The 24,927-nt window shown below is 42.4% G+C and overlaps 1 protein-coding gene across 1 annotated transcript in view; it reads left to right on the plus strand.

The window, feature by feature from the left end:
- Positions 1 to 690: 690 nt before the first annotated feature.
- Arhgef26 (Rho guanine nucleotide exchange factor 26) overlaps positions 691 to 24,927 on the plus strand; it is a 118,970-nt gene continuing 94,733 nt past the window's right edge. The window contains exons 1-3 of the mRNA XM_059265412.1: positions 691 to 2,306; positions 3,186 to 3,225; positions 6,946 to 7,091. Of these exons, the coding sequence (XP_059121395.1) occupies positions 1,230 to 2,306; positions 3,186 to 3,225; positions 6,946 to 7,091 (1,263 nt within the window). The 5' untranslated portion in view covers positions 691 to 1,229. The remainder of the gene's footprint in view (positions 2,307 to 3,185; positions 3,226 to 6,945; positions 7,092 to 24,927) is intronic.

Below are 24,927 nucleotides of genomic sequence, written 5' to 3' on the forward strand. Positions count from 1 at the left end.
CTTAATCTCTGATAAGGATTTGGAACTTACTCCTTGAACGCTATTTGATTCTACACATTCATTGTCAGTGTATATTATACACAATTACACACTCATACATATTTTGTAGTTTGTTTACTTTTACTGTGTAACTTCCCAACACACAAAGTCCAAAGATTATGAAATGAATTCCACCTGGCCTCCGAGCCCGTTTTCCCCTGAGTGTACACAAGCAAATCCGTCTATAGTCCACACGGCATTCTAAGTAGGGGAGGGAGGTCCAGTTTGAAGATCGCTAGTGGCACAGCACCACACTCCGACATGGTTTACCATTCCAATTGGCACAGCAGCATGCTCCGACGTCTTTTACCGTTCCAATCTCCTCCTCCCGGGCTCAGGGGATCAGAAAGTACACCTTGGCACTGCTCTCACGACTGTTCCCACGCTGTGCTCCGATCGGCGACCGCGCCCTCCAGCTAGCCCCGGCGGCCGCCGTCTGAGTTCCAGCACTCCGGTACTCCTGTCTAGGCTCAGGTGTGCGCGTCCTCCAGGCACAGGGACCAATATGCACTCGTTGTAGGCGGGGGCGGGAACTCCAGGGCTCCTCTCGGCAAGATTCCCGGGCGTGTAGGGGCGGGGCCAAAGGGGGCTGGCCCTGGCGTGGGGGCGGAGCCGGCGCCTCGGGCCGCTGCTGCGCGGCGCAGAGCTGTTACCCCGGCGCTTTGGTGCGGACCCAGGCCACCCACGGGGCCGGGAGCACTCCTTGGTCTGCGCCCTGGACACCCGGAAGGGTGAGCGCGCCGCGAGCCGTGCAGCGGGGGCCGGGTGGACTGGCTGGGGGCGAGCGGCTGGATGGAGGCGCCGGGGAGCGTCCCGCGGCGAGCTCTCCGAGCCAGCTGAACTCTTCCCAAGTGTCCTGCGCGTCGGCTACCCTCTTCCAGCGGGTGGCGGGCTCTCAAGGTGCCGGCGGGCGTTGGGCGCGGGAAGAACGCAGAGGAGACCGGATTCATCCGATCCGCTGCAACTCGAATCTCTGCCTGCGGTCGCGCAGCGTGGCGGGAGGCGCTGTGCCCGAGAAAGGGCGGGTAAGTGCGGCGCTGCCGAGTCCCGCGCGACACCGGAGTGACTGCCAACCTGGGAGCCGGCTGGGCTCCCAGACGAGATCAGTTGTCCGGAGGCAAAGTTCTTTCCTCTTAGGCAACCTGAGCAGCTAGCTCTCCTCCTCCCGGGGCCAGCCCCAAGGCCCCGCTATGGACAGCGAAAGCGAGGTGGATTTTTCCAACAACGGCGTCACCCCTTTGTGGCGGAGACGGTCCACCCCTCCTCTCCAGCTGCTCGGCCGGAGCAAGCCGAGGCCACAGTCCTACCAGAGCCCCAGCGGGCTGCTGATCACCGACTTCCCGGTGGAGGAGCTGGCCGCTCTGCCCGCGCCGCAGACTCCCGCCCGCGTGCCCGCCGCCCCGGACGGCAGGACGGTGACCAGGAGCCCCCAGCTTCTGTGCGCGCATCGGAGGCCGGTGACCAATGGTCGCACGGTGTCCCCGGACTATAGAGCTGCTTCTCCTCGACTTCGACGGCCCAAATCACCCCTAGTTCTTCACGCGGCGTCGGGCGGCTCCCAGAAGTCCCCTGCTAATGGCACGGTGGCCTCTCCCGCGGCGTTGGTGTCGTGTGCCTCGCGGACTCCCGACGCTCCTGCCTCATACGACCCCGAGGAGGACCGCACCCGGGTGACCCCCAGTAAGGCATCTTCGCCCATTGCCAATGGCCTTGTCCCTAAAAACGACTCACCTGGCTCAGCTTCACAAACTGGTCAGACGGCTAGGGACATGGAGCCGGGTCTCTCGAGACTCTCCCCTGTTCCCCAGCACAGGTCTTCAGAACAAAAACTGCCGCTCCAAAGGCAGTCCTCCCAAGGGAATGAGCTCCCGAACCCTTCCGTGGTTTTGAGTACCAACAGCCCGGCCGCCCTCAAGATGGGAAAGCAGCAGATTATCCCGAAGAGCCTTGCCTCGGAAATTAAGCTGAGTAAATCCAACAGTCAAAATGTAGAGCCCCACAGGAGGCTCCTCAAGGTGCGCAGCATGGTGGAGGGACTGGGAGCACCCCTGGGCCACGAAGGGGAGGAAGGAGAAGTCGACAACGACATGGACAGCCCGGGCTCTCTTCGGCGAGGCCTGAGGTCCACTTCTTACCGAAGGGCAGTGGTCAGCGGTTTTGATTTTGACAGCCCCACCAGTTCAAAGAAGAAGAACAGAATGTCCCAGCCTGTTCTGAAGGCAGTAATGGAAGACAGGGAGAAGTTCTCTAGTCTGGGAAGGATAAAGGTAGGACTGGGCAGACTCACATGCCATTCATTAAAGGGAACGTGTTGGGGACAAGTTTTGAGTGATCATGGCACATTTGATAACCTTTCAGGTTAAATGAGTTTAAATCAGCACCCAAATCGTGGAGCAGTTGTTTGCTGGCCACCATGTTCCTTGCTTATATTTTATTACTATTAATCATTGAGTGTATTTGACACACTAGTAGCTTGGAACTTGAGTGAGGGTGTGAGGTATTGCTCGCTGATCCAGACCTAGCAGTTGCACTTAGTGAATATTTTTCCCACCGGGATTTAAAGGAAAAATAGACAGCTAGAAAGGGATGCTTTGGAGTATGTGCTGCTTTCTTAGAAACAGGACAGTGCTAAGCAATAGGGCAAAGACTGCCTTTGGCAGTCACATTTGTTTCTTGATTAATCAGAGAACTGGAACCAGTCTATAAATGTCACATATGTAATACACAGACACGCCTGTTTGGTTGTAGACATGCGGTCTTAAAGAAAAGACATTACATAACATTTTATGTACAACCCCCCCCTCCCGCCCCCACAGCTGTCAAGGGTAGCAAAGTTGAGTTTTAACAGTGAGAGTGAATCAGGTAGTGAAATGAGTGGGGCCGCTGCTGGTCGTTTGAGGATTCTCAGTCTAGTTTAACAGGATGTGGGGGACGCTGTACATCTTATTTTACTGTTGCTGTGAATTGGCATGGGGATTCTCTGCAGCGTGCTTTTGGAAATCCGAGGGCTATAACAAAAAGAGGCATTTACTTACAATAGCTGTGTTTTCTACTTGGCTCATTCATACATAGTTTGCTTCTCTCTCTCTCTCTCTCTCTCTCTCTCTCTCTCTCTCTCTCTCTTTTTTGCTTTTCTCGTCTCTTAGAAAAAAATGCTGAAAGGACAAGGAACATTTGATGGGGAAGGTAAGCACTTCATTTTCCAGACTTTTATTACGGCTTCAATATGGTACATCAATTATAAGTTGAAACCCAACTGCAGTAGCAGAGACACTTGAGATGAAAAAGCAAAATTACTCAACTTTGCTTGGACTATACAGTACAAACCTGTGTTCACTAAGCTACGGTTTTTACTCGGGGGGGGGGGGGGGGGGGGGTGTTTAAAAAATTTTATAAGGTGGTAACTTTTGCAGTTTACAACTTGGGAGCTCTCATTCTTCTTTGCCCTAGCTCCATCCCCACCTGCCTCAAAGCACAGCAAGTTCTAGCTCTTTAGTCAAGCACTCTGAGAGTGACACTTGGATCTTATGTGGTGTTTCCTCAGGCCACATTTTTTTTCTTCCTTAATATTATTTTCACCATATTTCCACCTTTGATTTTTCAGTTCTGACTTCCTGTTTTCCTACTAAGTTTCACCTGTGGGGAAATGGAACTTTTGTGGTGGGAAACAAACAAACAAACACCATAATCTTAAGAATTTGTGACCTGTATATTATTTGTTGTTAAGGATTTCAAAAGCAAAAGCGGCTTCAGCCAGGTGTTCACATGCTAATCAGATTAGTGGACTCTGTAAATAGATGGGTCAAGTGTCGGCCAACTGGAGGAGCATGAAGGGAGGGAGCAGTCTCAGCCTCAGCCTGAGGCTCCTGGGGACAGTGAGTGGACTTAACTTTCTGTCATGCTTTGAAATGCTGAGAGTTTCCACCCTTAATTGAATAATGAAGGAAAGTGTGCCCTTCCATAAGAAAAGCTAATGGAAGCCATGCCGATTTAAAATAAGTAATTTGGGTGACTGTAAAATAGTTCCTGCATAACTACGAATGGGTAATTAATGAAGCCATTGTACTAATTGTAGAAAGTAATTGTTATTTGGAGAAGAAACCCAGATACGGTATTGTGACTAGCGGGGATAAATTCATCTCCTTGGTTTTATAATTGGGGAAATCAGAAGCTCTGAGAATTTTAGTAACTCGTCCCTGCTTACACCTCTAGCGACACTTGTGGCTGCTACACTTTGCTGTTTCCTGGACTGTTGTGTGAATGTGAAGTCAACAACCCTCCACTTTATATTTCCCTCAGAGGAGGCTTTTTGCTTCTTGGAATTTGAACTTGATTCTGTTTATGCCTTAAATTTGATAAATTTGAGTGTTCTACAGTCAGAATAGGCAGTTTCATGTTTATCCTCTTGTATCAGCAGTTTCTGAGTATCTTATCTATTCTTATACACGATGGTGTAGACATCCTTTTTTTTTTTTAACACATGTAGGCGAAGAATACAAGATTCTTAACACTTAATGGCTTGAAAGAATGCACCTATAAGACAGTGTTGTCTGGTGGTGAGAACTTGTGGTGCCAGGTTCTTGATGTTTCTAGTCATCAATTGAGTGACAGGGAGGCAAGAACTTTGCATCACCGAGCCCTGTCTCATGTGTGAAATGAGAGTGATTCTGCCGCAGCCCATTCTTTTGTGAGAATGAGTGAGAAATCGTATCAGTGACATTATGCATATTACTTATTTTACTATGTAGAACAATCACAGAATAGTAAAGTCTTGCATAGACTCCAGTGCTACTGTAGACACAGTACACACAGGGCTATATGTGGTTGCCAAGAGAAAATGCAGATGTGGGAGGATTTCTAACTCCCTAAGCCCTGTACCAAAGTCAGAATCTTCCCCGTCATGCCTGAATCTCTTCTGATGTTCCTGTCTTATGCTTTCTGTCTGTGTAATTGGAAGGTTTTGAAAGCTTAGAATCTACACCTCTCTCCCCCCACAACCAGTCTGTCACCGGTCCGTTCTAAGTGGCACAGCTCAGGTCACCATTACCTATCAGTGACTACTCCCCTGGCATCCCACTTAGTCGCCTGGGTAGTTAGTCTTTGACTAGCCCATGGCAGCAAATCTGTTTCTGGTGGCTTCCCTTGCATTCAGTATAAAATGCAATCATTGCAGTGTGAAGGAAGTTAAATTCTTTTGAACTCAGGGTCAAATTTAATTCTTTTATTTAGATTACTTAGATTTGGTTATTTAGAGTTGGACTATGTGGCTTATCTCTGTAAACACATCTTGCATTGTTTGACCACTGTACACACCCACCATACAACTGCCTTGACCCTCATGGGAGCTCCTAAGGTTTATATTTCTTCTTGCTTCAGAGTGTGTCCATCTGCTTTTTCCTTGAGCTCTGCTGCTTTTCTACTCGCAGAGCTTAGATTTTCCTCACTGACACCTCTCTGACCCCCGGGGCTGTATCATACTCTGGCAGTTCTGTCAGAGCAACTCTACACACGTATCTTCCCTTTTGTCACGATGCATTTATGTGAGATCATGTGCCCTCCACCCTTCAATAACTTGTGATCCCACTTGGCGTAAAAATCGGGGTCCTTTTAGTGGCCCAACGTGACCTGCCCTGTACTCACTCTCTGTAACACGAATCTTAAAAGGTCTTATTAATAAAAACACTCAGGAGCCAGCTACAACTCTCCCCTCCCATACTCTACGATTTCAGCTCTCTGCTGGTACTCCTGCCACACTGGCCTTGCTGCTTCTTGTCCACACAGACATACCAGACAGATTCTTGCCCCTAGTTTGCACTTGCAGTTTACTGGCATGAACTATTCTTTCCTGGGCTGGGGAGATGGCTCAGCAGATAGAGTGCTTGCAGCACAAACATGAGGAACTGAGTTTGTGTTACCCAAACCCACATAAAGCCAGGTGTGGGTAGAGCACATCTGTAATCCAAGTCTTCCTCTGATGAGCTGGTATATGCAGCTGTGAACAAGAGAGTCCGTGGCAAACAAGGTGGACAGCGTAGTGGACACCAGAAGTTGTCTTCTGACTTCTCAGGTATGCTGTTACATGTCCGTGTAACACACAAACATACCACACACACACACACACACACACACACACACACACACACACACACACACACCCCTCCCTATTTCTCTAGCTCTACAAATGGCTTGCCTTGTTACCTCTTATGTCTTGCCTTAATTGTGTCTTGTGAGGCCTTCCTAAACCACCCTACTTAAAATGAACTTACTTTCTTCCCAGAATTCCTACCCCTTTCCATCATTTGTTTTTCTCCATGACAACATAGCCATATTTGAACCACTTATGAAGGTTAATTGTTTATTTGAATTCTCCTTCATTTTATGTCAGCTTCATGAACATTGAAATTTCTTAATCTTTTTTGTCCATTATATTCCTAGTTGCTTAGCAGTTGCTGGCATCTAGTAGACATTTCCTAAATGTCAGTTGGACGAATAAATGCATGAGTATGAAATTCATTCTTTTTACCAACTCGTTGGTTCATGAAGGGATGACAAGTACTTTTTCCTGTATTTTTAGAAAATAAAGCATTATGGATGTATAGTAAATGTTTGCCAAATAGATCAGTGAGTGAACAAGTGATAGACAGTGAAGAACACGTAGCTAGCATGGATTTAATTTAACCTGAATGACAATGGGTTGAGACTGACCGTCTTTCGTGAGTAGTGGACAGAGACACTGAAACTTTGCTTCAGTTGGAATGTCATATATTCTCTGGTGACAAGATATGTTTTTTTCCCAGCTATTAATTAAGCCAGCACTAAACTTTGTATAAGTGTTGACCTTTGTTTAGAGCAAATAGCATAGCTACCTGGAGCAATTGGTGACATATCTGACTTGTTTTCTTGAAGAAAATGCAGTCCTGTATCAAAACTACAAAGAAAAGGCCCTTGATATTGACTCTGATGAAGAATCGGAGCCCAAAGAACAGAAGCCAGAGGAAAAGATTGTGATTCACCATAAGCCACTGAGATCCACATGGAGCCAGCTCTCTGCGGTGAGTGTTTACATTCTTCTTTTCTATCTGTGGGCGGAAAAGGCCAATTTGTGGAAATCGTGCATGAATGTGGCCTTTATTTTTCTCTACCAACGATCCTGTAATTCTAAAAAAAAAAAAAGACTCTTCAGATGGTAAAATGTTTCTGGAAACTCTGCAGACGTTAATAAGAACATAGAGCTTGGCTCTTCTGACCAGGAAAAGCAGGTCTGATAAAATGACAAGACATGCCTTCACACTGATGTAGTGTGGACTCTGTAAATTCTCACTCAGTATCTTCCTTTTTCTTTTTAATACAGTGTGCGTGTAGTGATGATATATCCCAGGTGTTTTCATAATTGGCTATATATATGTTATATAAATGTGTTGTATGGGTATATATGCATATTTGTGTGTTTATGTACAATGGGGAGTTAATTACAGTTGTCTCTTGGACAGTTTATTTGATATAACCATATTGATATTTTCTTGAAGTTATTTATTGGGAATCCCTTCTTTATGCATCTTCTGTATATGTGGTTCTAATACCTTTGCAATCGTGTGTAATTTCTTCTTTCTGGATCAAACATATTTGGTTTTTAGCCATAGTCAGTTTCCTCCCTGGCTTAAAATGCCATGTATTGCTTCATTTTCTTGACGGAGTTTGGGCATACCATGTCTGACTGCTGACGCATTAGCAAGTTGAAAGGAGTTCCCCTGGCTGGACATGGGTGGTAAAGACACTGCATCAAAACAGGTCCATGAAGCTCGGAGTGTCTTGGGCTCTCCCGGAACAGAGGCAGCCCCCTCTTAAGCCATGCTGAGTGCTGTTCAGTCTTGATTCTCATGGCCTTTGGGAGGCCACCAGCAGAACAAGCAGTTACATGTGTTGGTGCTGTACAGCCAGGATCATGAAAATGCTATGCTAAAGATAGGGGGGCAACTTCTGGTTCAGACTCTGTCTCCCCTTGTCTAACCTCTATGCAGTTTCAAAGTCTGGAATCAAGTCCCTTCTCCCCTTCTCCTTCTTTCAGACAGAGTCTCCCTATGTAACTCTGACTGACCTGGGATTCTCTATGTAGACCAGGCTACCCTGGAACTCACAGAGATCCACCTGCCTCTGCCTCTTTAGTGTTAGGATTAAAGGTGTGTACCATCACACCTGACTGTCTGCTACTCCTCCTCTTGTTCCTTTCTGGTACTTCCAAGCTGTGGTACCCATGAAATTCTGCCCAGAATTACAATGCTGATAGCAAGAGGGCAGTCAGTGTGAATCAGTGATTCCTGTGAGTGTGGGTGATAGAGAGGGGTGAGGGTTGTGGTAGGCAGGCCTTTGTCAATTGAACAACCATTTCTTAGCTTAAGTCAGGGATGTGCAAAGGTTCCTTATTGCCAGGTCCTCTCTGATACAGAAATCCAGACTTTGATGAGTATTATCTGAATTTAAGTTTTAGGGAAATGTTACATGAGGCCATCAAAATATTTGTATCTCTCCACTAATAGTGTGCCGCTTCTATGACATTCTTAGGATTTTTTTGTATGGGTCTAGATTGTAAAATGTCTCCAGAAAGGTGATGTATTAGTAATATTATACCCTAATATAACGATCTGATGATATGCATGTATCCAAACAGATACCTGGAAAATGTGGCTATAAATGTCCGTCATTTAGTTCATTCATTTGTTGATGTGAACCGTTGGGTAAAGGATGTGGGAGAAAAGACCTGTCTTTAAATTTTCACTGTGACAGCCGCTGTACTTGCTATAAGCCTAAGCCCTGGGGATGGCTCTGAACTCTCAGAAGAAATGTGGACTTATGTGTCACAGTTCGATCCAGCTTAATTCAGCACTAAAGAGGAGGCTGCCATGTTCATGACCTCCTCGCATCTGGCTTTCATTGGGATGAACAAACACAGATGCAGTTAAATCGTACTATGTATCCTTCAGTACAGCTTTGCTCATGAGCTTGTACCTTTACTTGGCCAGGAGAAAAGGTGCTGCTATACCTTTAACTTCAGAGTGTGGCTTCCTAGATTTGAGTGTTCTCAGGAAGCTCACATGTATTTATTGAATTGTTTGGCTGCTGCGTGATTGGACTTGTGCCACTTATACATATGCATAGGTATGAATCTGCATTTTCTTGGTATCTTTTATATTTCCCTTTCATTCACATTTTACTTCATCATATTCTAAAGTGCTGTCAACTTATAGAAAAGTTAAAAAAAACACCCAAGCAGACATTCATAAAGGTAGTTGATCTTCATGTACCCACCAGCTATAAACAGCAAATATTAATATTCTAACCCGTATTTTTCAGCTTCTATTTTTGAGGCAATCCAGTTCAACACCCGTGCTCTCCTGCATTCTCTTCTTTTCTCCCCAGAGAATCACTATCCTAAGGGTCTTTGCTTTTTCCATATGTTTTTCCTTTTTCTAAAACACTTGTTAGGATACAGTCTCTCTGTTTATCCCAGGCTGTCCTCAGCTTATCTTACTTAGTCTTCTGAGTGCTGGGATCACCGGAGGTGGGAATTCTATCTAGCACAAAGATGAAACCAGCTCTGGACTATAACAAGGCAGTTACTTGAACCTAGCTGTTAATAAATGTACAAGTTTCAGTCAGGACCATAAGTAGAGGAGGCTTCATAAGTAACTCGTCAGGATGAGTGGTCATGGTCGCTCCTTATCTGTCTGCCCTCATGTCCTGATGCTTTCTTAGAGAGCAACGGCAACATTGGAGGCAGTTCTCAGAAGACTTCCATTATTGAGACTGCTTTTGGTATCATCTTGCCATGCTTAACTTTTAATGGGCTAGCCGAGTAGCCCCCACCTAACATCTTTGGCGTATCCAAACTCTTACTTGAGTGTGGCCTTGATTCCTGAGAGTAAGACAAGCAGTTTTCTAACAGTCGGCCGGTCTCAATTTGGCATACATTTAACTTTTTACTTAAGAGGGCTCTGTGTGGGTGCACATGCACCTTGGCCACTGTTGAATGTTTAGTTTGGAAAAATCTCTTATCTTTGTTGCGAACACCTGCCTGCCTTCTAGTATGATGCAATTTTCTTATCTGTTGACTGTGCGAAGCATGCAGTATGCCAAAGTCTCTTTTGATGTGCAGCAATTTGCAGTAATTTATGGCTGTTATATAAGCTCTTTAAGCCTTCATTCTGTAGTGTAATTTATCCGTAGTGTTTTTATTCCTGTGACTCCTTTGATTGCATTGGATGGTGCCAGGTAGGAAAGTGCTCAACTGCACAGGTGGCAGGCGGTCCTCATTTACAGGGATGGGACAGATTTAACTGTGGTGTTCTGATCATTTAGATAAAGGAAAGGTAGACCTGTGTAAGAGAGGCATGGTTAATTACTCCCTCACTGGAATGAGCATCTAGAGTGCACAGACTTCAAGTGAACTGGTGGTATATGCATTTATCAATGGAGTCTCAGCCCCCAATTTCCATATGTACAAGTAGCTTGTTCTGTTGTCATCTAGAAAGTAGCCATATTCATTCATCTCTTAGGATGGGACAGGCTCAGACCTCGTTCACTTGGCTGACGACATGTCAGTTCCTCCCTCCCGGGTTGTAGTGGAGTGCAGTATCCAGGATTTAGTTGTTTCAATGTGGGAGGGAGTTGAGGTTTTGAGCTTGTGGAGTTGTTTTGACCTCAAGAGATGGTTATCTGGAACTGTGCCTGGAATCAGGGAACCTGCTGCACACAGGTGAATGACTCAGTGCCTCACCGAAATCGAGGCATGAACCCAAGCCAGCCGTTCTTGGATCTCTGGGAAAAGCTGTGCGTTTAGAGGAAAACATTGATTGTGTTAGTCAGGGGTAGAACACTGGGTACTTGTTACGCCGAGTGCCAGGTGCACTGCCCGTCGAGCTCTGGCTGCAAAGTGAGCTCTGGTTTCCTCCAAAGTTTTGTCATTACTAGGATCACAGGAGTTGTCCCTCTGTTCTGCACGGACTTTTGCTTTTCATCATTAACTCTTACTCCAGGCACACGCTGGGGACGTTTAAGAACTGATTTGTGTTTATTCAGTTACATTCAGTGACAGCACCAAAGTCACACTTGCCAGCTGTGCCCTGACCCCACTGCAGTGGGGTGTGTTTGTGTAATTTCTGTTACCTTGAAATGCCAGGTACCTTTGAGAAGGGTGTTCAGGCTCCAGGGGCAGAAGCTGGAACATGCCAGCGTACTTTCCACACCTAATATAGTCACTCTCTCACGAACTCTTCTGTGCTTGCTGGCATGCTGCTTTATCAGTCATCATCCATCAGTTCAGATGTTTTTTCCCGAGTGCTTACAGAATTCAGACTCTCCAGTCCTGATTTTTTTTTAATATATTTTTTAATATATTTTCATCAGAGTGCTTTGGCTGGGTTTAGTGCCTAATGGTGTGATGGGGAATCCAGAATTAGGACCTTATACTCTCTGCTTCTGCATGTGTGATTCACCTTGGGGAGGCTTTTTGGAACTTGCAGAAATGAGAAAGGGAAACCGGGACATTCCCAAGAATAATTTTATTAGATTAAAGATAAAGCATATCTTTTGAGTTTTAGCTGTTTAATCTGATAGGACTTATTCTTTTAGGATTTAGACTGTATGTATTGCAGAAGATACTGTTTCTGCTTAAAACCCAGAGATCAACCATTGTAAAAACCATGAATATCATTCCCTTTTGGAGAAATGCTTAATACGTTTAAAAACCAAAGAAAACTTTCATCTTGGTCTTTAAATTTGAGCACTTGCCCACACTTGTTGCTTAAAATAGTAGCTTCTGTGGTCCAATAAGTTTTCATTAATGGTTTTGTAAGATAGCAATCTCATAAAGTTATTTCTTTTACCTTACATGGCAATTAATGCTGTCTACTATATCTTCTGAGCATAATTTTCTATTACACTCATTTATCTAGTGTCCACAATCATGGGCCCATGCTCATGCATACTGGAGTGCACAGTGGAGGTCAGAGTCCAACCTTGGGAGTTGGTTTTCTCAGGTCCCAGGGATTGAAATTAGGTCAGCAAGTCCCAGAGCCTTCTGAGCTCTTGCCTGTCATCTTTTATGTTTAAAATATATAAAACAGTCATCCTTCACATTTGTATCTTTTACCCCTCATCATTATATAGTCATCTTGAATGCCAATGCACATGTCCATGATGGACGGTAGGACTTCTAAACAGAGTCTTAGCATCTCACTGTAATTATGTTGAAGTATTCTTTTAGCAGTTTTTTTGTTTTGTTTTGTTTTGTTTTGTTTTTCGAGACAGGGTTTCTCTGTGTAGCTTTGCACCTTTCCTGGAACTCACTTGGTAGTCCAGGCTGGCCTCGAACTCACAGAGATCCGCCTGGCTCTGCCTCCCGAGTGCTGGGATTAAAGGCGTGCGCCACCACTGCCCGGCCTCTTTTAGCAGTTTTGAAAATTAATTTTAACTTACATAGGCAATATGTAACCTGTCCCCTATGCAGAAAACAATCCAAGTGTTCAAATAAAACTAAAGTCTTTTTCAATCTTTTCTAATCCCAGTTTCTTTCCCACAGCTAAGTTGTTCTAAGTTTGGTAACACTTTTTAAAATCTACATACATATTTAAAAAAAAATAGGTTGTATATACTCACATAAATAATTAGTTTATAACATAACATTTGCCTTTTCTGAATTATGTGTCTTACAGACATTTGAGGTCCATAAATGAAATGATTGACATTTTCATAATTGCTTCATTATCCTGTAGGGCTCATATATAATACTTTGACCTATCCTTTTTACTGGCCTGTACTCATTATATGTAGAGCTGGATTTCTAAAGATGTTTTCTTTTCAATATATCATGTACTTTGACTTTATTTCCTCCATAACTCCCTTTTATCTCACTTGTGTTAGTCTCCATGTTTCTCCCAGCCTTCCTTCTGTTATATCACATATGTATATAGTGTGTATATATAAATGGTTTTATGTGTCTCTATAAAATCTAGGATTCACTAATGAATAAACATGATATTTGTCTTTATGAGTCTAACTTACTTTCCTCGATACAAAATCTCAAGTTGCATCTGTTTTCTAGTAAATGATGTGATTTCATTTTTCTTTATGGCTGAGTAAAACTCCATTGTATGGGTCTAACCTTTTTACATTTATTTACATATACATTTTCTTTATTCATCTGTTGATGAACACATAGGCTGATCCCATTACTTATCTATTAGGAATAGTGTCACAAGAAACACAAATGTGACAGTATCTCTGGCATATTGACTTAGAGTTCTTTGAACATATCTGGAATTGATTTAGCTGAGTCATATTTTCAGTTTTATGTGGGTCCTCCATACTGGTTTCCATAGCATGGTCTAACTTACATTCCTGTTATCTATGTTCCCTCTGCTCTGAACTCTGAAAGTCAACAGGACTTTCTTCTTGTTGTAATTTCAGTTTGTATTCCTTGGTGGCTGCAGATGTGGAATGTGCTTTCATATGTTTATTGACCCTTTGCTTTGCATCTTTCGGGAACTGTCTGTTCATTGCCTTAGCTCATTTATTGATTGGGTTGTTGGGTTTTATTTTGATAATTAGATTTTTGAGGTTTTTTTTGTTTGTTTGGTGTGTGTGTGTGTGTGTGTGTGTGTGTGAGAGAGAGAGAGAGTTCTTTATACACTTTAGACAGTAGTCTATCTATAGAGAGAGTTCTTTATACACTTTAGACAGCAGTCTCTCCGATGGATAGCGAAGAAGGATTTTCTCCCATCTTATGGTCTGTCGCTTCACTGGGTTGTCTCCTTTGATGGATAGAAGCTTTTTGACTTTATGAAATTCCATTTTTTCAATTTTTATAATTATTTCCAGGTTATTGGAGTTCTTTTCCAAAAGTCTGTGTCCGTGCTGCTAACAGTTTCAGTTGACCTTAGTCTTTGATCCATTTTGAGTTATTTGAGTTGTACAGGATGAGAGACTGAGTGAGATCTAGCTTCCTTCTTTTGTATGTTTCTGCAGCACTCAAAAGTCAGATGGCTGTTGGTGTGTGGGTTTGTTTCTGCATCTTTCCATTCTGCTCCACTCCTCCACTCCACTCCACTTCATTCCATGTAGGTTTTTCTTATGTCAGTGTCATACTGTTTTGTTACTATGACTTTGTAGTATAACTTGAAATCAGCTTTTGTGATACTGCTAGCATTATTCTTCTTACTCAGGATTGCTTGCCTATGGGGGATCTTTTGTACTTCCATATGAATTTTAGGAAAGTTTTATTATTACTCTTATTTCTGTGAAGAATGCCATTGGAATTTTGATGAGAATTGCTTGAGACTCTGTATATTGTTTTTGGTAGTATAGCCATTTTCTTTACATTTATTCTACTGACCCAGGAGTGTAGAATGTCTTCATTTTGAAGTAAAGAAAAATTTCAATTTCCTCCCCCTTAAGTGTTTAAAATTTTTCATTGTGATGTCTTTTACCTTTTGGTTAGTTTGCTCACACATACTTTTAAAGCTATAATGAAAGGGATTAAATTCCTGATTTATTTCTCAAAATCTTCATTACTAGTTTATAAAAAAGCCACTGATTATCTGTGTCGATTTTGTATCCTGCTACTTTTTGAAGCTGTTTGTCACTTCTCAGAGTTTTCTGATGGAGTCATAGGGTCTCTTATGTGAAGGATCAAACCGTAAAGAATAATTTGACTTCCCTCTTTCCTATTTGTGTCCTTTTTATTTCTTATGTCGTTGCTTAAGCTCAGACATAGAGGACTATATTGAATGCAAATGGAGAGACTTTAGTGGGAAAAAAATAACAACCTCATTCCTGAGTTTAATGAAGAAAAAAGCATTGTTTTTCCCCATTTACTACAATGTTGGGTGTAGTTATATTGTATGTAGGCTTCGTTATGTTGGTTGGGTTCTTTCTATTGCTAGTTTCTTTAGGAATTTGATCTTAAAGGGATGCTGGACTTTACCAAAGCTCTTTCCTGCATCTATTGAAGTGATACCAACCCTGGCATTTTTTTTTAACTAGAGATTCTAAGCTACCTATACATGGATATGCTTTGCCATATTCAAAATATAACCACTATCGTTTTTGAAGGATTGTTCATGCTTTGAGAAAAAAAAAGTTCTGAATCGTTTTTTATTTAGAATTCACACACATATGTTTAATATTTACTTAGGTGATTTTTCAATTTCAGTTTGAGAATTTTATTTATTTATTTAGTCTGCAAATGCTAGGAGTATTTTACTATACCTCTTTATCTATTGTGTACCATTTGAATGTTGTTCACGATCACCTTCAAAGAGTTTTCTTGATGGCTCAGTGGGCAAAGGCACTTGCCTAACCACATGAATTTGATCCCTGGAACCTACATAGTGGGAGGAGAGAAATGACCTCCAAACATGCCCCATGACACAGGCACCTATGAGTACATGCACGCATGTGCACACACACACATACACACACACACACACACACACACACACACACACACACACACACAATGTAATAAAACACTTGAAGTTTTATTTCAGGGTAGGAGGTGTAGCTCAGTGGTGGAAAACTTGCTAAACATGAATGAGGCTCTGGGTTCAGTGTCTATGACCAAGAAAAATATTTTCTTTATCTAACTTATAGTCATGTTGTACTTTATGTATCCATCTTGTGAAAAATGCAGAGAAATAGAGAACTAAATTATTCTGTTTGGAGCTGATTTGTTATGGGCTGAGTGGTAGATATGCCAATATTCACATTATTGATTTCTCTGAAATATAAGTAGGATGTGGAAAGGGTGTGTGTGTGTGCCTAACCACATGAATTTGATCCCTGGAACCTACATAGTGGGAGGAGAGAAATGACCTCCAAACATGTGTGTGTGTGTGTGTGTGTGTGTGCTTCCCTTAGGGAAGAAGAGATTAGTGTCCCAAGAAAGTGGGAGGAGATGAGCATGGGTTATTTCATTTTTATAGTTTAAGTACAAAGGAGATGCTCCTGTCTAAACCAGCTCCTGGGACCCAGATAAAGAGGATATTATTTCACCAAGTAAAAAAACCAGTGAGAGAGACTGATGGATGACAGCTTCATTTATCAAGTCTTTGTCAAAGGCCGGCTCAGCTCTCTACAAGTCCCTGTGCTGAGCAGTGAGGTAGAGCAAGAGTACCTTGCTTTTATGTCTTTACCAATACCATGAAGCAGACACCAGATGTCAAGCATTCTCATAATGTCAAGCGAAATTCCCACTTTGGTCAAGCTATGAGGGACATGTTGTCATGCTGTGAGATCCCATGTGGAGGAGCATCTGTCTGGGAAATGTGCTCAGTGGAGAGAAGGGTCCACTGAGGAGATCTGAAGAACATCACGATTGGCTGGGCAAAGTTGACAAGGTGGAATAGAGGAGTCTGAGTTGGAGAAAATACAACATGTGTGAGTGTTTGAGTGGCCCCGGATAAGTGGAGTTGAGGCATGGATAGCATGGCTGGGGCTTCAGAATCCTGTTTGTTGGTGCATCCCATCCCTTTGATCTCCTGATATTGGACTTCCCTTGGCTCAGTCCTTAACTGTCTTTACTCACCTGCACTCAGTAATCTTCTCAGTTTTATAACTTTGACTGTATACTATTTGCTGATGAGTTCTTACTATGAAATCAAATTAAAGTGTGCCAGGTATGGCTTTCAGGGATGTGGGTGGGACACATGCAAGAGCAATAGCAGCCTCTTTGGAAATGTAGCCTTAGGTTAAAAATAAAGGCTGATTCCGTTGAGGAGTTCTAAATCTCTGCAAAAGAAAGGGCTGTGTGGTGCATAGCCAGCAATGTGGATTTCATTCATTAGAGTTTTTTATTTGCCCTCCTGACCTTAAAGTGTCCTCAGGTGTTTTCTCTTTCATTCAAGTGATGCACTGTTTCTTAGAGGAGATGAAACTGATAGTTGGTCTCCATGATATTTGGAGAATATCAGTGACCACCAGAAGTGATGGTTAATCTTTATATGTGGGGCTAGTCCTCAAAATTTTGTTACTTAGATTTTCTGAATTTACCCAGACTTATGGCCTGATCATCTCCAGATGATCCATCTGCACTCTGCCTTTGAATTAGAAGGGCATTTGTAATCTGCATGCTTGTTATTTAGGAGATATGGAGAACAAAGTCAGCAAAGAGCCACAGGAGAGGGAAGTATTATTGCCAGTAAAAGAGAATTGTAGACTAATTCTCCCTGTGATGTGAGGAGTGAATTCTGCCACCCGGTCAAACTGCAGTGACTTCAAAACAGATCAGTTGCTGCTTTGGATGGCAAGAAACCCCACATTTGGAAGTGCCATTCAAAGGAGTATGGTTGTGTGCTCACAGAGCAGTAGTGAGGCTTGTAGAGACAGAGACACATGGATCCATCTCCACACAAGCAGCAGTCCCATAGCTGGCTGTCAAGAAAGCTTGGGACCTTCCGTGGATCATCAAAATAATGATTAATTTACATGTACTTGAACTACCAACCAGAGTACTGATGTGCCAAGAATTGTACTTGGTTGTTTCACAGTGTATGTAGCCCTTGAGAGAATATCATAAAAATGGAGGCAGCTTTGACTCTGTTAAATATGGCTGCATTTCTGCTGCCATGGGCCCTTGAGATGACCTAGGACAGAGCCTCTGATAATGGGCACATGTGCCCAGTCACTGAAAAGGAGGCCCCACATTTCCCTCTAGTGCTCAGCCAATGAAATAATTTAAGTCTATCTGCTGGCTCCTTTCTCTTCTTATAAATTGGCTCCTTTCCCATTTTCAGTATGCCTTCCTTCTGCACTGAGGTTCTACATTAGAGTTTCTGATATCCTGTAACTTAGACTTGAGGTTGCCTAACATAGGCTGATGTGTTCCTTCCAGCTTCCAGATGTAACTTAAAAGTTTGGTTTCTTGAGGAAGAGGGTTATATCAACTGAGTTAATTTCTCCTTCATAATAGGTCACTTAAACATGCTGTCTTTGCCAGGTGCCTGACTAGCTTGAGTACAGCCAACTTTGGTATCCATGATGTTATGAAGTATGACCACTGATCTCTTTGGATAGTGTTTTCTCATTCTTTCTCCTCACCTCTCTTCTCTCTCCTCTTTCCTTGTGCTGGATAGTTTATGTCAACTTGACACTGGCTAGGGTTATCTGAAAGGAGGGAACTTCAACTGAGAAAATGCTTCCATAAGATCTTGCTGTAAGGCATTTTCTTAACTAGTGATTGATGGGGAGGGACCAGCCCATTGTGGGTGGTGCCATCCCTGGGCTGGTGGTCCTGGGTTCTATAAGAAAGCAGGCAGAGGAAGCCATGGGGAGTAAGCGAGGACCCTTCCATGGCCTCTGCATCAACTCCTGCCTCCAGGTTCCTGCCCAGTTTGAGTTCATGTCCTGACTTTCTTCAATGATGGACTACAATATGGAAGTGTAAGCCAAATAAACCCTTTCTCTCCAAACTCGCTCATGATGTTTCATCACAGCAATAGAAATCCTAATGAAGATACTCCTCTTCTCTCCTTTCGTCTTTCTTCTCTCTCACATCTATCCTTCCTCCCCCTCTCCTTCCCCACTCCCCAGAAGCTATATCAGTAGACTAACTTTTCTTATAGGGGTCCATAGGAATATTATTGCAACTATGGTCTGTATCAGTATGATATAATGACAAACATATTTTACTCTGTGTGTGTGTTTGTGTGTGTGCGTGCACACGTTTAAATAATAAAGTACATTCTCTACAAGGTTGTGATGTCTGGGAAAAATGCTAGTATCTCATGACAAAGTATGTTTGTATTCTGCTGTACTGTAGTGGATGGAACAGTCCTGGAACCAGCTAGGGACTTGCAGAATCATTTCGAAGATGATGAATATGAAAATCCTAAATGATGTTTTCAGACTATATAAAAAATGTGAGCATGAGTGACACAGGAATCAAAGAGAGCAGGAACGGTTAGGAGAGTTCAGTTCATAGGATGTCACAAGTTAAACAGGCCAGAGAGGCAGACAAGCAGGAATAAAGCCAATACTTGTGTAACGTATGTCGGTAAAGTTTGGGACATAGACAAGTGGAAGAAGGGAGACAGAATTTGGTGTCTGTTCCTCAGGTCTCTGTACAATGAGCTACTTCACGAATTCTAAGGAAACCATTGCGTGCTTTATACACCTAATAGAAAGCATCAAGTTTTATCACCCATTTTTTCTCTGAAATACATTTTGCTGAAGTTAAGTCTCTTGCAAACCCAGAAAAGTCTGTTCAGTAACTCATTATTTGCATTTCGCCATTCCTACCCAACTGCCCCTTTACTAGAAGAACAAATAAAAGAGTAGCCAAGACGCTGACGCAACCTCTACAAGCAGGTGTTCTTTCCTCTGTTAAGAAAGGCATCTCACCCCGTCTTCCCCAGGTGCTCCTGACTCAGGCCTCTGCTATGTGTCATGGCATCATTCTCAGGTATGCTGACTCCAGCCTGGTCATCCTCCTTATCTCTGGTACTCACGGCTCTATCTGTCATCACTCATTTTCAACACAGCCTCATAAGCCTTGCTTGGTTTGGACCTGATTCAAATCTTTCTTGTTGCCTCCCTTTATCGTACTGTCTTCATTTCTTCTAGCTGCTGATGGCCAGTCCTCCTTTCTCTGGTTTCCCTTTTCCAAGGAAGTACTGTCACTGTTGGCATCCTTAAACAATTCTGTTTGGATGTGTGACTTGTTTTATTTCGCCTTTTTGGATGGAAGATATTAAAACATATTTTAGTTTTTGCCATTGAAAGTGATTCTTTTCATTTCAATGTCAAGACATATTTATTGTAGGAAAGTCAAGAATTACTATAGACAAAAGGAAATTGAAATTAATTGAAATCTCTCCTCATCTAATCACTGTTGAAAATTTGGTTCATAACTTCTTTGGTCTTTAAAAAAATGTGTATATAGAGGGGTTGGGGAGATGGTTCAGTGGTTTAAGAACACATATTGCTCTTGCAGTGAAACAACTGAGGTTGTTTCTAGTACCCACATTGAGTGCCTCCAACAACTGCCTATAATTCTTGCTCCAGGAAATTGGAAACTCTCTTTTAACTCCATGAGCACCTGCACTCATGTATATATGCCCCTACAAATACACATACTTAAAAGTAAAAGAAATCTTTAAAAACTTTTAAAAAATATTTAGAGAGAGGTGGGTGTTTTCTTTTAAGCATAAATTCAGTAATGTAGAAATAGCTTTGTCAGCTGTTATTTTTCCTTTAACAATGTCTGTATCAGTGAACTTGCAATTGTATAGTACTTTTTTTTTTCATTTAACACTATCCCAAATGGCTTTTACTATTATCAAAATTTCTTCTATATAGCTTCTTAAAGCCCATATACTATTTCATTAAGTAAGTGGAAATCTAGTTCCTTTAACTAATTTCCTATTGTTTGTCATTAGTTTCTAATTATTCATTTAAAAATATAATGTTAACTTTTTAAAAAATACATTTTCAATATTTATTTTTAAAGTTTTATGCATATGAGTGTTTTACCTACATGTATGTATGTGTACCACATCCATGCCTGATGCATATGTAATCAGAAGAGGGCTTTGGGTCTCCTGGAACTGGAGTTACACATGGTTGTGAACCACTGCATGGGTGCTGGGAACTGAACCTAGCTCTTCAGCAAGAGCAGCAAGTGCTCGTAACAGCTGAGCTCTCTCTTCAGCCCATAAAATAGTTGTTGTTTTTTTTTAATTGTAGAAAACAATACAAAAACACTTCCTTGTTAGCAAAGTTGACATACAGTTTAGACTGGCAGCCGCTTTATCTTCACTCACAGTCCCAACTTTTCAACCGTTAATTGCTATTCCTGCTCTGCTCCTCACTATTTTATTAAATAATCCACTTTTTGAAATTACTCTCTTTTGTTAAATGACATTATAGAATTTCCCTTTTATACCCTTACATCCTTTCTACTTCTGTGTTTCTAGCTTCCATGTGTTAGCTAACCTCATATTCTTTTCTAATGACTGATGTCTGCATAAGAAGCACGTCTCATACTTATTTGGGAGAAGAAAATGAATAAATTTGGGCTCAAACTCAGAAGCACACAGGGGGATGTAGGTTAGAGAGAACAGTAAATAAAGGAGAGGAATTTGTTTAGTGGGAGGAATGTCAGAACCAATCGAGTGGTTCAGTTAGGAGGCCCTGCTGACAGCTCAGCTCCTGATGCAGTTGATGCTCGGGATCCAATGACTTGTGGTTTCTGGGTCATTGAGGGGGAGGACCTGGGCAGGAGTAGCTGCCAATCATGACCCCAACCTTAATGAAGAAATTTGAGGGGCCCAGGAGACAAGTCAATTGGTAACAAACATGAAGACCTGAGTTAGATCCTACTTTAAAAGAGCTGGGATGGTGGTGTGTACTTCAATGCCAGCATTGGTGATGCCGAAGTGGAATCAGTCCCTGCATCTTGATGGCTGGTGAGCCTAGCCTAACCCATAAGCTTCAAGCCAACGAGTCTGTTTCAAAAACAAGGTGGTTGGCTCCTGAGGAACAGCAGCTCAGTATAACCTCTAATCTGTACACATATGCTCACAAACATGCACCCACAAATAGCAACACACCCATACCCACACACAAAGAAGTTTTAGAGGGTAGTGTGCTGCAGTGGCTGAGAGCTGAGGCAGTGGGATGGGCAGGTAGGGAAACTTGGAGTTGAAAGGCAAACTTTGCTATGTCTTGTTTTTAACTTGTCAACTAAGGATAATAATATTTACCTCACAGAGGTGTGGGTTTAAGATACATGAATAGAACTGTGCCTGGTGCATAATAAACATTTGATGTATTGGTAATAACCAAGAACTCAGAATCAGGAGTTGGCTAGACACGGGGAACTACTAGCTAGTGAGAGCTGGCTGCCAAGGAAGGAATGCATGCTCATCTCTTACATCTCAAGAATTAACACAGCAGTTAATTCTTGTACACTTAATTACCTATCTGTTTGCTTGTTTCAGCCTCAGATATGTACTGGAATAACTTAAATTTCACTTGGGAATCTTGGCCTGTTTATGACTTCAAAAACCTCAATCCCTGTCTTGTATTATCTGGCTTTCTCTTATTGTAATGGATTTGATACCTACCTGCTTGACAACACATGCTTGCTATTGAAGGTCAAGGACTTAGGTGAAGGTGATAGAGTTGAGCTTAACAACAGAAGATCAGAGAGTGGATTGGTCTTTTGAACAAAGGAGTCAGGAAGTCACTGGCATGTTATTTGATATATTTTAAACTAAAATATATGCAAAGTCTGTGCCTTACTGGCTCTTTCTCTCTCTTCCTCCCTCCATTTCCTGTCTTGCTTCTTTCCGTTGCTCCAAATATAGCATCCTCTCTGTTTACTCACTCTTCACCAGGAGAGTGGTACTGCCTCCATCTTGACCTTATGTGTTTGGTCTTAGGTACGTAGGTCTCTGATACTTTGAAAGAGAGATGTCCCATGGTGCCTTGTAGCTTTTCTAGTTTGATGTCTTGGGACCCTTCTCTGTAGATGAAGTGGTGCTAGAGAGCGCCTATGGTGCCTCTAAGTAGAGGCCACTATTTCTGGACCCTGACACTGTGTCATTATCACAAATAGTTGCCTTGCTGTCTTTGCACAAGAACTCTGGCTCACTTATACTTGAGGGGTTACTTTAGTTGTGGAAGACTGGAAGGATCCAGGGATGACTGGGTCCTAGAGCATATTTTTTTTCTTTGTAGCTCCTTTCCACCTGGGCTGTTGAGAAGGGCACTCATGAGTAGAGAATGGCAACTGGAAATGAGTAACCAGCTTATTTTCATCAATTGAGTAAACATTGGCAAGTTTAACAGGCTTCGCTCTAATAGGAATCTGGTATAAAGTGCTTAGTGAAAACAGAATGATTTTAGATTATAAATATGCAGAATCATTTTTTCACTGGCTGCATTTCTGAGTTTGTAGTCAGAAGATTTCCTGTGTCCCAGCCTGCTGGCAGTTGGGACAAATCTCTCCCACTCACATCCCCAAGTAAACACACAGAGGCTTATATTAATTATAACTGAATGGCCATTAACTCAGACTTATTACTGACTAGCTCTTATACTTAAATTAACCCATAATTCTTACCTATGTTTAGCCATGTGGCTTGGTACCTTTTTTCAATTCTGCCCTCACATCTTGTTTCCTCTGTGTCTGGCTAGTGACTCCTGACTCAGCCTTCCTCTTCCCAGAATTCTCCTCATCTGCTTATCCCGCCTATACTTCCTGCCTGGCTACTGACCAATCGGCATTTTATTTATCAACCAATCAGAGCAACACATTTACAGCATACGGAGGGACATCACCCATCAGTAGTCTTCTTGGTTGTTCCATTTACATGGGTCCCCCTATTCTGTTCTCCCTGAGTGGTGAAGAAATAGAAGGAATACAGATATCCATCTTATCCAGAAGGAGCCTTTACATCACAGAGGGCCAAGAACATGTCTTTGCACCACAGAAAACGTTGGTCTACTGAGCCAAGTACTGGAGCTCTTGGTCTCAGCTCTGCCCAGAGAGGTCATGGACAGGTTCAGGGTTAAGGGATTTCCTTAGAGAACTTGGCTGATACTCCTGTCTTAGGGAATAAAATACTAATGAAGTCTATGGATTTCCCGTCAGCCCTCTGCAATGTGAAGATGCGTAGTGTATCTGTGCAGCCTGCAGAAGTGAAATGGGTGGAGAAGCCTCTCTGCCCTTGCCCGTGACAGCTGTCTGAGAAGCTGAGACTTGCGGAGTGCCATGGTCCAGGCTGCTATGACAAGATACCACAAACTAGGTGGACTATAAAAACAGAAGTGCGTTCCTTACAGTTCTGAAGGCTGGGAAGTTCAGTTCAAGGCAGATTTGATATTTGGTGAGGGGCTGCTTTCTGACTCAGTTCCTTCTTGCTACACATTTGCATGGTATCAGGGTCTAGGAGTCTCCTTTTGGCCCGTTTTTAAAGGCACTAGTCCCAGTCCTGATGGCCCCACCTGCATGATCTCATCACATCCTAGGAGACTCCACCAACTGATAGGATCGGCTTGGAGGATAGGGTTTCAGTATGTGAATTTTAGCCGGAGACCCAACATTCAGACTTCAAGAAGGAAATTGGCATGAATTAATATCTGGGTATTTGCTTTGAGGTATTTACCCTTTTAGAGATTTGGTAAACTCTGTTTTAGGAGGGAACTAGAGAGTTCCGTATCCAAGTAAGTGCTCTTTATTAAGTTTAGTAAATTGTTAATTTATCATTTAGATATCCAAAATTTATAGGTCACAAAGATCAAAGGAAAATAACTTAAGTACTGATTAGAACAGTGAATATATAATTTACAATTGTGAAATTAGACATATTATAACATAATGAGTTTCTTTTATTTTCTGTCTATAAACCACAGATATATTTTCCTATCTTTAATAGGTCAGAAGTGCAGTCTTGCACATTCTGGTGCTTTGTTTGAAAAGCTTTTTATTCACTTAAAATGTTAGAGATATGTACATGTTTGACTGTGTATAGTGTCTGCATGACAAGATCTGAGCACTTTTTTGAATTGGTTAGATTGTGCAAAAATCAAGAACCCCACACTGACTTCAGTTCTTAAAGTTTCATGGAGATACTTTGAGAATTCTACTTATGGATGATAAGTAAATTTAATTAAGCAAGAAAGTTCACATGCAGTTAATCTGGCCACCTGTGTGATTCCATTTGTATCCAGCTGGGGCTTCGGCTATGAGGTATATATTTAGGAAGTGATGAAGGAGGCTGCCATGCTTGAATCTTGCCAGGAGGCTCTGAACTGGACTGGGAAGCTGTTTGTTCAGCATCACATGAGTGTGAATGTTCAACTTAGGGACGGAAGATAGAAGAAACTGCC

The sequence above is a fragment of the Peromyscus eremicus genome, chromosome 6, assembly GCF_949786415.1.
Source record: "Peromyscus eremicus chromosome 6, PerEre_H2_v1, whole genome shotgun sequence".
Lineage (NCBI taxonomy): Eukaryota > Metazoa > Chordata > Mammalia > Rodentia > Cricetidae > Peromyscus > Peromyscus eremicus.